This window comes from Nomascus leucogenys, chromosome 5 (assembly GCF_006542625.1).
Source record: "Nomascus leucogenys isolate Asia chromosome 5, Asia_NLE_v1, whole genome shotgun sequence".
Taxonomy (NCBI): Eukaryota; Metazoa; Chordata; class Mammalia; order Primates; family Hylobatidae; genus Nomascus; species Nomascus leucogenys.
The window spans coordinates 50,145,643-50,162,508 of record NC_044385.1 but is presented as its reverse complement, the minus strand read 5'-3'; the positions used below and the strand labels follow the sequence as shown (position 1 = coordinate 50,162,508).

General features: G+C 48.5%; 1 protein-coding gene across 2 annotated transcripts in view; it reads right to left on the bottom strand.

Moving 5' to 3' along the window:
• Positions 1 to 501: 501 nt before the first annotated feature.
• The window catches only part of KCNH1 (potassium voltage-gated channel subfamily H member 1), a 465,858-nt gene continuing 449,493 nt past the window's right edge, over positions 502 to 16,866 (bottom strand). For both annotated transcript variants that reach the window (XM_003273031.4, XM_003273030.4), the window contains exon 11: positions 502 to 6,304. In XM_003273031.4, the coding sequence (XP_003273079.1) occupies positions 5,447 to 6,304 (858 nt within the window). In that variant the 3' untranslated portion in view covers positions 502 to 5,446. The remainder of the gene's footprint in view (positions 6,305 to 16,866) is intronic.

The following is a 16,866-nucleotide window of genomic DNA, read 5'->3' as shown; positions in this document are numbered from 1 at the left end:
TAAAGCACAGATCAGAGCTCCTATTGTAGACACTGAGTCATTAAAAAAAGATTGTTATAGTCTTCATACTATGTTTTAAAAGGCAGGAGGAAAGCATTGATGTATTTTATACAAATTTCAATGCAAAGTTTTCAAAATAAGAAAGTGTACATCTAAGTGGGGTAGGGGGGTGTCAGCTTTGGGTATCTCAGATCCATGTGTCATACAGTTTTCCATGATGCCAGGCATTGAAGTCAACATCTGTGCCCTTGTACAGCAGCTGCAGCTGTACTTTAAGATTTTTGCATACCTTCATGTCCATTCTCTCACTATTTGCTACTTTGACACACAATCTTGGTGAGTCTTGGAATTAAAGTTCTCGTTCTCAAGAAACTATAAGTGCTGTCCAAATAAGAGCTTCCCAAACTCTTGAAGAGAAAATACCATCCTTGTTCTGTCATCTTAGGTCAGAACAGCCAATTCAGTGACTAAAATTAATGTAAGGAAAGGCAAAAGCAAGTATCATGTATAAAATAGTTTATTACCATAATAAATAAAACTTTTTTTTTTTTTTTACAAATATCATTTGTGCTTGTTTAAAAATGTTGAGAAGGGAATATCATCAATGGAGGGGCCTGCACGTTCCTCTTAACATTCCCAAGCCACAGATATACAGTGATGTTCTTGGCAGCATCCTCAGCTGACCACAAAAATAGTATCAGCTCATTTACACTTTTGTTTATTCATGCTCATTTGGACAAAGTGACTGACAGATGCAAAGGAAAAAGAAAAACCCAATAAAGGATTTGGCAGGACTCAATGGAAAGAGTATTAATATAAAGAGAAGCCCCAGAATGATGAACTGCTCATGAGTAGAAGTATCCTTGAGGTGTCGGCGAAACGTCGGATGTGGACAGTCTCCAACTAATGCACAAATACAGCATCGGAATATTAAGAGAATACATTCATTAGGGGAGGGTGCATCCTTCAACATAAGATCAGTTTATATCCTGATACAAGATCTGTGAACTTCTCATTGAACAACTAATGGATCCGTCGGATGACTCAGAAGTCACAGATAAAGGGACAGTGGCTGTAAGAAAAGTTTAATGGCAGGCAGGGAGGGCACCCACCAGTCTGGTACCTGCAGGGAATTCAAGTCCAGTTCTAGAGGTTCCAGAATAAGTCTGATATGCTCGCATGAGAATGAAGTTTCACTTGAATTTAAGCTGCAGATGGTAAATTCACATTGATTCTTTTGAGCTGTAGGGGGTAGAAATTAAAACTCGACATGAACACCTTTGGTGAGAAAATGGTTTTTTCTCTGATGTTTGCAGTCAGTGCTGAGAGGATCATGAAGTCTCCTCCGGGTGGAGGGCACAGGAGCTGGTGAAGGTAATTTCAATTGAAGCGAGTGAGAAGGCAGTATATAGAGCAATAACAATGATTTAGCAACAGAGGGAGGCTGTCTGGGGCATCAAGTGTGCCCTCAGTGGCCTCCTCTTTAAGCAACGCTAGGTGATAAGGGAGGAGAGAGGAAGGGGCATTGGCAGCTCTATCACAGCTGGAGTTCCATTCAAGGGTCTTAAGGCTAAACGTCTTTATTGCAAGACATAGTACAATCTATTAATCAAATGCACATCAGCAACGTGTATCTCCACCAGGGCTCCTAAAATTTCCCAGAGTATGCATTTGAGACATAGTGGTCAGTGCAACAAGGGGAAATGAGAATCTTCCTGTACCTAGTATTCCTAAAGAGTTCATTTAGTCCCCACAAGGGCCTGGACAAAGAGCTTGACAGTTGGCATAATACTTCTACCTTCCATTTAAGGATTTGGAGAGGAAGCTTGCTGAATGGGATGGGGTGGTATAGTACATTTTTACCCCTGCCCAGCCCTCCCCACTTTTGAAAGAAGAGGATTCCAGGAAAGGAGCTGATGTTTGGCCAACAGCAGCACACTGGATCAAAGAGGTTGTGGGTAAAACACGCCCCAGGGATTGGATAACAAGAAGAAATCAAGTAGGAAATGCATTTCCAAAAGTTTGCTGGAAGGCTGCTAAATGGGCTCAGCTTTTTAAATACTTGGGCTATCCTGTAGCATTAATGTTGTAACCTTATTAGCATAATGTAGCATTGCATTAATTAATGCAATGAGTTGCATTAATTGTACACTAGACAATTTGGTTTCTCAACCAAATGGTCGTCTCTGTTTCTGTCCTTTGGCTATCTTTTGTTATGTCCAGTGGAGGAGCCCTTTGTAAGTATATGGGATGGCAGCACCCATTGCTGGAGTCAGTGCCCCCGCCACCAAGAACAAACACCACCTCATTGACCATCTTAGCTCTTAGAGTTAACCCTAAACCCACCCCTCCATCAGCCGGGAGGAGCATGTTCAACCAGCAGCCAAGTGACAGGGACAGGACCTCCCCACTTCAAAGCAGCCTGTCAGGATATTCTCTGGGAAATGAAGCTTCAATATGAATGACATTCAAAGTAAAGAATTTAGTAGAAATCAAATAACCAGCACTTAACTAGACAATGGTGCCACATATCATGCCCTGACTCCTCAAAGAGGAAAAACATACATCCTGGGCAAACCTGTTCTCTCTTGGCATACTTTTTCTGAAGTCTAAATGTTCTATCCCATACCTAGTAACTTTTTGTTTCCCTAATCTCTCTCCAGCCACCAGATAATGGTTTATACTGGAAGGCTCAGGTCAGTGGTGTCTGAGGCACATGGTCCTGGCTCGGGAACCCAGAGTGGCATCCTGGCATGGGAAGGCAGTCAGCACGAAGCAGCCTGCGGTCAAGTTCATGGTGCGAAAAGGAAGGGAGAAAGGTTTGGCTCATTTACACAATGTTTTTTCAAAGAAAACAATTACAGCAAAAAATCCCTCAAATCCTAGGGAGGATTACAAGAGAATAAAGCCCATGCACCCACACGTGCACCTGTGACCCCAAGATGAACAGATTCCTGCCACAGGAGCTGGCTTCTGGTCATGAGCCCAGTTTGCACTGATTCAGGAGTGCATTCCTAAAGCTGCATTCCCCCCTAGAACATGTCTGGACTTCAAAGCCTTACACCATCTTTGCCCCTCATACCCAGAGGTCTGAGAGATTTCATGGACATCTATCTCCCTCAGGCAGAGCTGGAGGGAAGTGGCAGGGCCTCTTGACATTGACGTGGGGTGCCAGACAAGAAGCCTGTAATCAAGTCCCTGGAGAGCTGGGAGGCAAAAAAGTGTCTCCAGTGGCAGGTTCTTCTGAGGCTGAGTTTTGGGGGTGATTTGAGGCCTGCCCTGCCTTAAAAGTGGTGGGTCCTAAACTTCGGAAGCAGGTTGAGGAGCATGTTTAAGATATGGCAGACTAGAATGTTAGGGGGCAGCCAACAGATGGGATTCCAGATATTTTATGGCCTCTTACCCAAGGACTGGTTGGCAGTTTCTCAAGTGAAAGAGGCTGAAGGCCTCACAGCTTTATCCAAAGTCACAGATAGTTGTGACTCAGCCTTAGGAAATTAGACTTCCTCTTATTTGTATGCCACCATCTGAGGCTAAATCTAATTATGTCGCAACCTGGAGAAGCCAGGGGCAGCCCCTGTAAGCCTGATGTGAGAAGCTACATATGAGGTTAGGGCTCATGGAGTAGGACTCGCCCTTGAGCTCGCAGGCCCTGTCTTCCCAGGGCCATCTGTGCCAACCCTGTGAACCAGGAGAGGTCAGCCCTGCCTTGCACAGACAACCGAGGGCCCAGCCCTGGGACTCGCCATGAGCACTGGGCAGGACTAAGGAGGTGGGGTGGGGTGGGCTGGGGTGGTGGGCGGGCTTGGACCGGAGGCTTTCAGAAACACTGAATATCTTTGGTAGGGCAGAGGTATCAGGGATGGGGTCACCGTCTAACGCAGGCAAAGGTAAGCTCCCTGGATAAGTCCATGTTGTCACCTGTACTCCTAATTCTATTCCCTCCGAGTTGACTTTTCAGAGCTGAACTCCTAACCTTGCTTGTCAGTATTTGGGGTTCTGACACCTCTCTCTAGGGCATATGCGCCAGCCAGCTCCACTGTGCCTGGAAGAGACTTCTCCCCTTTCCTTTCTCAGATGCCATTGAGAGAAGCCCAAACACATGAATAACCTGACTTAGGTGACCACGAGGCAGTGACGTATCCCCGAGCGTCATGGCATAGGGGCTCAGATGGCCCATATGCAGCTCTGTGACCATCACTGAGAGCCACAGCTCCAAGGCCACTTCTCTCCATCACCTTACAGAGATAGCTGGAAACTCACTGCTTCATTCTCTTTCCAGCTCCTGAAGAGAGTACAATCATGATCCTGCAATCTTTTTCCATTTTCTCTTAAAATCCTACTGACTTTAGTAGGAAATAGACTGGCTTTAAAATAAGGCCCAGCACGGCTCCCAAGTGCCTATAATGACCCTGTGCGTTGAACAAAATACAAAGGTCTACAGGGCAATCCCAATGAGAATCAAAGTATAAACATAGCACTTGCTGCAGTTCTGAGGTTGTGTGTGTCTGTGTGTCTGCTTTGTTAATAAAGCAACTCTGGGCTCATGACCCTTCCTGCCGATGCTCCATACCCTGAGGAATGCCACGGGGACACTTGGGAAGAGGCCAAGAAGGAAGAGAAGCAAGGGAGCCTGTGTGCGAGGCCAGCGGCATGGAGCAGGGCCAGAGGCTCAGCTGGGCACTCCAGAGCCCTCCCTGTCAACTGTCCCAGAGGAGCAGGCTATGGGCCGCACTGCAGAGAACCCCTGGATCCTAAGGGCCCCTCTCCAGCTCTTACCCTTGCCTCACCTCCTTTGGGAAAGGAGACCTGAGGATTCCCAGCTCCAAGTGTCTATGGGAGGCATGCACCACACCTGCAGCTGCTTTTCTGGCCTTAACCATGAGACAGAAAGTTTCTGGGCTCTACCCTCCTGTCCCTCAAGCTCCGCTTGTCCCGAGCTAGTTACAAATAACTACAGGAAAACATGGTGACGTCAGACACGGGCTGTACAAGGACGGGGATGCCGGGAAGTCCTTGGCCCACCGCAGTCCGTGGGGGGTCTTGGCAAAGGAGCCCAGCATAGTATATACATGAGAGGTTCTCGGCACTTTCCCACCAGTCCCCAGATGGCTGCTGCTCTGTTCTGGTAGTTTTAATCTTTTACAAATATCATGGTAGTAAAAAATTAAAAATGAAGGAAAATACCCTTTAGACAGCATGTCCCTTCTTCCAAAATTGTGCAAAGACGGTTCAGATGCAGCTGCCACCTTGCAGGGTAGGGGCACGCTACCCTTCCCATATCTTTTTCTAGATAGAGAAAGAGCGCGTCTAAGCCACTGGCCCCACTTTTTCTGTTAGGAAAAGCCTACTTGAAAATTGTTGGTCATGTGGACATATGTGGTAGGGGTGATGGTGATGGCAGGGTTGTAGGTGTCTGTCTCTGACTTTTTTTTTAATAGACCTCTCAGCTGGCTCCAAAAATGTCTCTCTCTGATTCTGGGGACTGTGGCCTCGATATTTCAAACAGCTCCTGAGGAGACTGAGAGGATCTTCTGGAAGTTAATATCCTGAGTATCTCAGAGAGCTGTTTCTCAATATTGGTCATTTTGGCGTTTAAGGCCTTGATGTCCTCCTTCAGCTCGTGCCTCACCTCCAGGACTGTGGCCTGCAGCGTCTGCTCCGGGATGGGGTAGAACGAATGCTTGACCTCTGCCAGGATGGGACTCCGATCCTGGGGACTCCTGGCCTCACCCACGTTGTCCAGGCGCAAGTCGCTCTTGGTGATGCCACTGTCACATGAGTCTGTCTTCTTCAGTGTGGCCTCGCCTGACGCTTTTGTCCTCTCGGGAAGTGTCTCCATCGACTCAGCCTTGGACACCTTGTTCCAGTCCTCACTCTTCCCGCATGCATCTTTGAAGCGGGCCCAGCCTTTGCGCTTGGCACAATCGCCCCCGCCCCCCTTGGGGCCCAGGCACTCGGACCCTGGCGCCTGTAGCTTTGCGTGGTCTGGCACCCCGGAGGTGGAGGCTGCCTGGAAGGATACGGGTGTGGCAGGACTCTCACGCACGGTGACCACGCTGGCCTTCACGAGGCTGTGGTTGGCGGAGGCATGCTCTGTGAGGACATTGCCCTTCTCCACATCTAGGTCATCCAGGTCCCGGCCCCCTCTCTCAGCCGCCAGCCGGGCCTCTTTCTGCTGTCGGAATCTCTGGAAGAGGCGCCGGACAGGGTGGTCTGGGGGCAAAATCAGGGGGGCCTCATTCTTTCGTTTCATGCGCTCTTCCTCCTCACGTTTCACGTCGCTGATCTTCCGGAACACAATCTGGAGAGAGAGAGAGAATGACACGCCATGTTAGCCACATGCTGGCTGCAGCAGCCCAGCTCAGCCCCTCTGCCTAGCTTGGCCCTCTGCTTTCAGTCCACCTGCCACCAAGAGGCTGGGGCTCACAGCCTACAAGGCCCCATGAGGCTTTTCTCTATGACTGACATCACTCTCCTTTTCTTGACACTGGCTCCCAGCTTTCCAACAGCAGGGAATTGACTCCCTTTGTCATTCCCTTCAAGAGGAACAAATCCCATTTTTTTCCCTCTCCACATGCCAGGAGGCTGAAGAATCCAAAGAGCATCTTCCCAGGAGACTGTCCTAGCCTCTGAGCCTGGCCTCCCTTAAATCCATCCTTGTCTGCAATTCAGCATCATCTGATGAGCCTTTCAAATATCACTTTTCTGGCCCCACTTCAGACCTACTCCATTAGTATCTCTGCACAAAAGTTTGAGCATCTCTGGTCTAAACCACACTTCGGGGCAAGAAAGTCCCCAGGCAAGGCTACAGCTAAGGTTTCCAATGCCACCCACAGATCTGGACCCTAAGTGAATGTGGTTGGCTGTGAAAAGTAAAAGCCATTCTCACACGGAAGTCCTTATCCTTGGGGAGCTTACAGTAGACTAACATCTGTAAAGTTGAACATAAACTTGTCCTAACAATAATACCCATCACTTGGACAGTGCTTTGCAGGTCACAAGGCACTTTAATGCTACTTCATGTATTCCTTTTGACAGCACTGTAAGGTCACTGGAACACCTGTTACTATCCCCATTTCAGAGATAAAGAAACCACAGCTCAGAGTGGCTAAATATCACATAACAGGTAAGTTGCCTAGAAGGGACTTGTACCCAAGGTATCAAACCCCAGATCCATTAGGTGGCCAGCAGGTAATGATTAATGGTGACAATACTTCATGCAGAGGATGGACCATCAGCAAAACAGACTCATGAATTTGGCCCTCAGTGCAGCATAAGCCACAGCTTACAGGGCCATCCCCTGGGTCAGCAACTGACTATGGGAAAGCCCCCAAATTTCTAGCTTATATTGCATGTGGCAGTTAGACTCTGGGACATGTTTTGACCCATATCATGTTTGAATTTGTGAGAGGCAACCTGCAATAGGTTGTCTTTTTAGTGTAAATTTCTGATTTGAGGACTAGAAGTACTGAGATTGTGTAGAAGTAGAGGAGAGGCCTGCAGTAAGAGAGAACAGCAGCTTTCTCATCATCCCAATCTGGAGAACTCTGTGCCCTGGGCAGGCAACTTAGACCCACCCAGAACCTGTCCCAGGGACTTGCCACAGGACTGCCGGTCTTGGGGAGGCACACGTGGTGGCATGCCAGGAGCAGAGGTTTGGGGTCAGAAAGAACTAAGTTTAAGACCCAACCCCATTACTTAACCGTGTAACCTCACACAGGTATCTTAACTTCTGAGTCTCAGCTTCCTCCTTAAGAAGTAAGGAAAATCTCTACTTTTCAGACTTGGTATAAAGCTGACACAAGATGACTTATATGAAGTCACTGGCCCACTGGAGATGCTTAAATGGCTTCTGTTGTCCTCACCCTTTCAAGGCCCCCAGATGAAGATGACACGCAACTTACCCTACCTCCTCCAAGAGGCCCTGCTGCATGCTATCACCGGTAGGTTCTCAGGTGTGATCAACAAGATGATTGTTTTATAGTGCCCAATACAGAGAAGCCAAATAAACAGTTAATTGCCTGATGCTAGGAATCCATCAGCAAATCGCTGGCAGACTAGAGGCCCATGTCTATGCTCTAACTTCTTGGTCAAAGTTTCTGTCACTGGATGACTTTATACTGAGGTCACCAATAAGTGGATGGGTTGTGAAATCTTCCAGTCATTACCTGGGTTCTGATATATGGCTTTCTGACCTCCACTGGGCAGCATTTCTCCCATCCCTGCTTCCTCTGCTCCCCTCCTTAGCCATACCCCAACTGCCTCTATAGTCTGGCTTGCAGATCCAAGAAATGGGACTCAGGAGAATCCTGTCCACCCTGAAGAGGGCCAGAGAAACCCAACTAAAGGCCTCATGGGGAGATGGGGGAGTGATAAGTAGAGTGACTGGGACGCTTTTCACTCTGTGCTGAGTTGGATGCCTCTGTACGTGCTGTGCTCTGTTCTGGGAATGGCCTCTGCTCTCCATTGAGCATCTGAATCCTCTTCATACCAAGACCCAGCGCAAATTCACCTCCTCCAGAAAGTCTTCCCTGATTCCAATGTGCTCTAAGTTATCCTCCTACCTCCCAACTCCAATGGCCCTTTCTGTGGTCAGACTGCTCTTCTGTCCTAATTACTCTCTATCTTGTATCCATTTGTAGTAGAGAGGCCAACTCTCTTCTGCCTACTCACATGCCTTCTTAGGAGAGAAGAGAAGGGAATAGGAAGGAAGGTGGAATGGAGGGAAGGAATGCAGAAAAGAGGAAGGAGAAAATGGGTGAGAATGTGAATGTACCCAAGAGACATGATGGCTTTTAGAGCCCATTGCTCTTTTCCTGCCCTTTATATCTGCAGGATATCTGATTCCTAACACTATCCCCGTTTTTCACTTGAGCAAGTTTGGGCGGGTCTATTCCTTGTAAGCAACAATTCCTGAACACAAACATATCTTATCCCCCTAAAAGGTCCCTGAGGGTTTAGAAACAGTACTTTGGAGGTCACACTGTATTTTTTACTTTTTAAATTTTTGCTTATTATTTGCCCTAAAAGAGCAATGATTTTCCATTTTGTTCCAATTTCCAGCTGTTTGAAGTGCCCGGTACCTAGCAGGCCCTCAATAAATATTTGTGGAATGTAGAACACATAAATATTGGCTAATGAATCCGTGGGAGAATATCTTCTTCCTGGAAAGATGAAATCACAGAGGTCATAGTCAATGTTATAAAAAGCAGGGTTTGGCCTGGACACACATCTCTCTCAACATCAAAGGTCAGGGGCATCCTCTGAGACTTGAGATGTTCTAAGACTAATGAAAAGGAAGTTCTTCAGATATTGAGGAGTCAATGCAAAACGGATCCCAAGAGGCTGTACAGCAAAGGCTTAACATAATTCATGGTGGACATTTGGGAGGGGAAGTGGGAGTTCCTCTTTGAGGGTGTGGCTACATTGTGCTTGTCACCCAGAGGCCCCATGGGTCAGAATCCTGGGCTGAACCAGCCAGCATATTCAGGTGTTCTGACTGAGTGGTCGATGTGGGCAGTTCAGACACTCAAAGACAGCGTCTGTTGGTGGAACCATGGGTCTCTGGATCTGTGCAGGCTTTTTTTCCAAAGTGTCATCCTAGGCTGCCCTCCATCATCCTGTGTGCTAGGCAGCTCCCCCGAACATCACTGTCTCAACCAATGGACAGGTGAGCCAGGCAAGAGCTTCCTACCCTGCAGAAATGCCTGGTTCTTCCTTTGAGAATCAGAGGGGTAAAACCAGCAACCCCCAGGGGACAAGGCAAAAGGAGTTTTTACAGAGCTGATGTGGTCTGACAGCTTTGCTGATCTGGAGTCAAGGGCTCTGCTTACTAACTTCAACTGCTTTTCTGGAGAAGTTAGTCATGGAGTCTGTCTCAGAGGCAGCCATGACCATGCATTTTGCCAAGTATTTTAGATCTAAGTGGGCAGGAGTGGTTGTATGACTCATGACAATGAGGTCTGTGCCACCAGCACTAGCCACAGCAGCTCTCCGTCTGCTTGGAGATGCTCCACAGCTCCCTACGGCAAGAGTGTATCCTGGGAATGATGGGCATGACTCCCAACTCCCTAACCCAGGATGCTCCCTGTACTGGACAGGTGATGGATGGAGGAACTTTTCCCTACTATGAGGGGGAAAAGTTCCAAGGTTAGGTAAGTTTGAGTCACACTGCAATGTTAAATGGGTTGCTTTACTGCAGGACTTCTCAGAGCCTTAACATGCTAATGTGCCTTATGAATGTCTAAGAGGAAGACATTATATGTAGCATTTCTTAAGCCAGTTCCCCCAGATCCACTCTTTTGAATAAAAGAACCCCCTCTGGAAAACACTAAAATTATATCAATGTGTAGGGCATAGGATGCTCTCTGTATTTGTATATAGCCCTAACAGATGGGCAGTTGTTTCCTGTTCCAACGGAAGGGGACCTCCTGTCTCTAATTCACTCACTGAACCCCTGGAATTTGAGATTTGAGGACTCCATTGCAGATGCATTACCCCCTGGTGGACAGGCCGGGATCAATCCAAACTTTGGCTATAGCCATCCCCCTGTTTGTGAAGCCAAAAGAAGTGATGTATACTGCCCTCCCTCCAAAAATCTGCTTCTAATGTTTGTGGTTTAATAGGGAGAGAGAAAAAGAGATCACAGGTAACTTCTCTATGCACCACACATAGGCTCCTGCAGGATGGTGTGAAAATAAAACCCTAAAGGACTTCCATTTTCACTCATCCTCATTGCAGGCTGACCTCATACTGATTTCATCATCTCTTCCTGGCTGATTTTATTTTTTGAACTCTTACATGAGCTCAGAGAGCTGACATTTAAAAGTACCCCTGAGATGAACATTTTTGCAATGAGGACAACTGTTCATTGGCTCTTGCCTTCTTTCTTCACATCACAGATCCTTAGTCAGGGACCACACCAGCAGAGAGGTGCTGGGGTCTGTCTGGAGAGGTTGTTCCACTGGAAAAGGCCCAGCCTTGGTGATAGAAAACTACTCTGTTCCTGGCATGGGTTCAAGGCACTGGTAATGGGATAAGTCCAGATCCTTCCTGGATCCAGCCAGAGTCCTGCCAGCCCACAGGGGCATATATTTTTCTAGCCTGACATGTTGCTCAGAATTCTGAGCAGCTCATGACTTATTGCAACCTAGAGACAGAGGACGCCTGGAGGGCAGGGATGCTGCTGTGCCTTGCTCATCCAACTTGGCATCCCTCTGAGGTCGCACCAAGCCAACAGCCCTGAGCCTGGGAAGACTTAAATGGTTGTTGAGCTGAATGGAATTGACACTCAGATCCTTAAGCTACAGGGATTTCTGAGTAATTATTTTCAACTTGGTTTGAAAAACCAGTACCCCTGGAATCTGACGTGAGTCAGGATAGTCGACCACCTCTTCTGGGTTACATTAAAAGAAGGCCCAGCTCCTCTCAAGCCTAACCTGTTCTCCCCTTGGCCTGGTCCTGGCTAGAGCTTGAGGAGTCATCCCCTTAGGGTCTCAGCAGCACGCATGGGGGAAAGGCAGGCCTAGGAGGGGAATGGACTTGCTGGAGTCCTGACAGCAAGAGGATGTGGGGAGGGCACCCAAGTGGGAGCACATTTACTTAAAAGAACTCAGATTGTGGAATAAAAATGCATATGTAATGTCAATCCTCAGTGGTTTGCATAAATGAGCAGGGGCTGAGGTATGAGTCATCGAAATCTATGGATATATCAAAAAGGATTTAGATGATTTTCTCTTGGATTCAGACACACGTCCCCAGTCTGAAATGCTCAGCAGTAGAAAGAGCACTGGCTTGGAGTGGTCCTAGCTCTGCCACTGGCTAGTCACTGTGTGACCTTAGGAAAGTTATATCCTTCCTTGGTTGTATCAGATCAATGGTTCTGAAATCTGGCTACACTTCAGAACCCACTGAAGAGGTTCTCTAGTGAGTGAGAATTTCCTGTGGCAGGGCTAGAAACTGGCATTTGCGGCAAACTTCCAGGTGATTCTGACATGGGCAGCCTGACCCAGGTCTGCTGACCAGGCTCTCAGAACCCCTGGATGGATGGATGGTGAGGTCACTGCTACTCTGCTGTCCCCTGTGCATGGACTTGTGCTCACACATGAGCATGGCCACACACACCAGCCTCTTGTGCACCTCTCTGCCTGCACTCACACTTCCAGCCAGACTCAGCCCTCCTAGGTGCTGCCTGGGATTGGAGTGGGGGGATGACCCTGGGCCCAGCCTCTGGTCCCTGAAGGATGACTAAGAGGAAACACACAGGCCCTGCAACCACCTTCAACTCTTTCTTTCTTAGATCTGACAAACATGTCAGGCTAGACAAATATATGCCCCTGTGGGCTGGCAGGACTCTGGCTGGATCCAGGAAGGATCTGGACTTATCCCATTACCAGTGCCTTGAACCCATGCCAGGAACAGAGTAGTTTTCTATCACCAAGGCTGGGCCTTTTCCAGTGGAACAACCTCTCCAGACAGACCCCAGCACCTCTCTGCTGGTGTGGTCCCTGACTAAGGATCTGTGATGTGAAGAAAGAAGGCACTCTGTCTAGAGTGGGGGGACACAAAGCCAAGCAAACATTTACTGAGCACCCACTGTCTGAGAGCACTCAGCAGGGCGCACACACTGTAGAGCTTCTTGCTAGTAGGAGCCAGGCCTCTTCTCCCAGAGCTGGGGTCTATGTTGGTGCTGACTCAGGCACCTTGAGTGGCCCAGTGTCAGAAGGGCCATAATATCCCCACAGGCTCCCTTGACATAGTTTTCCTCACCCACCAGCCTCCTCCACCAGTCACCCTGCCTGGTTTTATGGCAGAGCATAAAACATGAAGATTAACAAACTGGGCCATTTCAGAAACTTAAAACACAGAAAAACAAACTGCAGATGGGCAGATAGGATGAGGCAGTTGGTTGGGTTTTACTTTTGGAAAAGGCCACTTCTCAACCCCCTCAGAAAGATCACTTCTGTTACTATGGAATCAAATGCTACATTTTCTCCTCAGTATCATGATGAATACATGACAGCCCAGAACATGGGGGGCCCTGAGCCTCGAGGAGGGGAGGGGGCCCCAGAGGGACCTACGCCTGTTCAGCTAAGGCTGTGTGGCACCCTGGCCTGAGGCTGGAGGGAACAAAGCACAGCACTGTCCTCCGGGGGATGCCAGGCTCGGGAGATAGAGCAGTCAACTCACAGTGTAAGCACAAAGTGCTAAAGTGGGCCTGGGGTGGGAGGGTGAGGGCAGGAGCCTGTGGAGTCAGCATGGGGTGATGGCATGTGCACACGCTTTGGAAGTCAGGGGGACTTGGATCGTGTTCCCCAAACCTCAGTTTCAGCACAGAATACAACTGCTTTCACAGAACTGTTATGAGGATTAAGTTGGATAATTAAGTAAGCCCTTAAGGAGAGTGCTTGACTTTAATAGTTGCTCAGTAAATGTATTACGTATTACTCTTTGTGGGGGCTTGAGATGATTCTAGAAGGATGAGCTAGAATTAGGTACAAAAGGTGAAGGATTTGGGCGAGGGTGTTCCAAACGGAACAGCCCACGCCAAGACACAAAGGCAGAAATGCCGGCCAGGAAAGAACAGTGTCTTTGTGGTGGCAGTCCTGGTGAGAGGAGCTGACGCTGATGGAGAGCTCTAATGTGCCAGGCACTGTGTTAAATGTTGGACTTGTGCCATCCTTAAGGAAACCCCAGCAGGTGGGTACATTATTATCCTCATTTTTCAAATAATGAAACCGAGTGTAGAAAGAGTAAGTGACTACCCAAGAGGACAAAGCTGTGGAGCTGTGAGCCAAACCCGGGCGACCTGAGTCCCTGCCCACACCATGTCTGAAGCCATTCTTCTAGGGAAAATGCCTTGGGTTTTAGGACAAAGGACAGTTTCTCTCAGTATATGTTGATGACCTCCACTGGTGTCTTTGTCCATTGGCAACTTCTCTAAAGAATTCAGGGGCAGCACTAGGAAGTAGAATATCTGGCCAAGGGAAGGCAAGAGGCCAAGAAACCGAGATTCCCAGAGGATTTAAAGAGGGACCGCCTCTCTAGATGCATTAGGCTGTGTGGTCTTTTAACTTGTCAGGATGGACCAATGACTTAGGGTGAAACCCAGACTTTGATTGATTAAGGTAAAAAAGAGGGCTAGCAATACATGAGCCCAACTGTTTGGCTTATTGGAAAATCCTGCCTCCCTGGAGGATGCTGAGGTTACCAGTTACCCTGTTGGCCACTTGTGACCTCTGTGTCCAGCACTAGTTAGGAGGAGTAGGAATGCACAGATGTCCCAGTGGCCTTCATCCAGGAAAACCCTAGAGGCTAGAGCTGTTCTGTTCTCAGGGGACCTGGTCCACTGGCTCTCAGCACACTGCTAACAGGCAGGCCCCTCCCACCACCATGCAGCATCTGCAGTTTCTTCTGGCGTTAATCAAGAATGACTTGTCTGACCCATCAGTGACATCGCATCATCTTATTAACTGGCATCTTATTCACTCTTATAAGGCCCCCCCCTAGACTGGTGGGCATGGGCAGGAGGTGGGTTGGACATATCTACTTTTGACAGACCAATCTGGGGCCTGAAAGACTCCCACAGATGCTCCTGTTCTTGTGTCTTCAGGAAGGTTCAAACCCAAGACAGATGAGTATCCTTCTTTCTCAGTGCCATCCAGAGAATGAGATGTGCCCCTGGGTTGCTACTCAGGGAAGAGATGGCACTGCTGTGCAAGAGTTGCTATCCTCCGGCATTTCACTAGGGGCCACATTTGTCACCTTCTCCTTGTTCTGTGCTCCCTCAGTGTAGTGGACTGAATTATGACCCTCAAAAGACAGGTCCACCCAGAACTTCAGAAGGTGGCCTTATTTGGAATAAGGTTCTTTGCAGATGTAAGCAAGGTAAGGATCTCAAAATGAGATCATCTGCATTACAGTGGGCTCTAGATCAGTGATGAATGTCGTTACAAGAGACAGGGAAAAATGCAGAATACAGAGAAAGGCCATGGGGAAGATGGAGGAGATACTGGAGTTATGTAGCTACAAGCCAAGGAATGCCAAGGATTGCTGACAGCAACCAGAAGCCAAGACAGGCCTGGAATGGATTCTCCTCCAAACCTCCAGAAGGAACCAAGGCCGTAGACAACTTTATTTCAGACTTCTGGCCTCCAGAACTGTGAAAGAGAAGCCATTTGTTTTAAGCCACCAAGTCTGTGGTCGTTTGTATGGCAGCCCTCAAACTAGAACACAAGGTCTGCTTCACCACTTCCTCCTCTCTCCCTCCCCTAACGGAGGCCCTGTCCACAGCCCTGCCCTTTGCGCTCAGGCCTCCACCAGCTGTTCTCCCTTCTGCTTCAGTATTCACCCTCATGCAGCTGAAGCCGGCATAGAAGCCAACAAGACAATGGATGCAAGTGCCCACACCCGCTGTGTGCTGGTTTCAGACCCTGAGGAAATTACTTGATCTTTCGAAGCTTTAGTTGTCTTCTGTACAAAGTTCCTACTTCCTCTTCCTGTGGAGTTGCAATGAAATAACATTTGAGAGACGCCCCACTCCCTTCACATTTATAAACCAATGCTGCTTTTCTTTCTAGTCCCAGCCTGAATATTCCCACACTAAGCGTGGGTACATCAGTGTCTCAGAGACCCCTCAAACTCTACTGTCCTAGCCAGAGCAGTCTCCCTTCCCACCTAGTTCTTCAGTGCAGGTGAAGTAGATAATCAGGCCAGTAGGAATCAGAACCCCACTTGGGTGGGTGGGAGGAGCAACTGAAGAGAGGCCAGGTAGAAGACTGTGACGAAAGCTAATGACAGATATGGAGGGGATGGCCCAGGGAAGCAGAGGAATGGGCAGATAAAACACAACATGGCCCGCTTCTAGACGTACACACCAGTTCATGATGTAAGGAGAAACAAATATGAGCTGCAGACTCTGCACCTCATTAATCTGAACCTGAATCAAGAATGACTTGTTTGATTCATCAGTGCCATCCCATGAAGACTGGCATCATCTTACATCATCTTATTCACTCTTATAAGGGTCCCCGCCTAGACTGGTGGCCATCTTCTTTTGACAGACCAACTTCAACCTGTGGCCTCACCTGCACTAGGTCCCTGAGGGGCATTTGCAGTCTTGTGAGTATCCCTGGGAAACACATGCTACTGACTCCTACAGGGCTTTGGCCCCTAATGTTGTCCCCCATCCTAGGAATGAGATGGAAGTATGTGCAAACCACAAGCCTTCCCTTAGCCCTTCCAGAGGCAGTTTTAGGAGCCTGCTTGCCTGCTTTTGTCTCCACTCCCAGGAGGTTCTACCCTGATCCCTCAAAGGAGGACAAGTCTTAGAGACTGGAGCTTTGAACCTCTCCCTACTTCCATTAAAAGCTCTTTGAAGCATGTGGCCCCACTGGGCAGCCCTCAGGACTCCTGTCTTTGCCCCTTCACTCTGGCAGTGCATAATGGGGAAGCCTAGAATCCCTAGAATGAAGTCATGCTGGTAAAGACAGGGGAAATAGGGCAAGACTGCCACATAGGACATACTTCATTCTCATGTTTTGAGGACACACACACACGTGCTCAGCAAACAAGATGCCCCTTCTCGGTGCCAGTGTACCAGCTGCACACGTAGCTCCTCTTACCAGCTACTCCCGGCCCTCGCTCCCCCTGCTTTTTTTTCCCTTAGTGACTGACAGGTATCCTATCCTGGGTAGAGGCCCGACGCACTGGATCTGAAGCCAAAAACAGCTGAAAGGTGGTGGGAGTAGGCAGTATTCCTATCTGTGCTGCCTGAGCCCCCTGTCTGCAGGGCATATGCCCAGTGGGGAGCAGAGCCACAGCCTGTCCCCCAGGTAGGGAAGAAACGCTCAGCCAGTGAGGGGT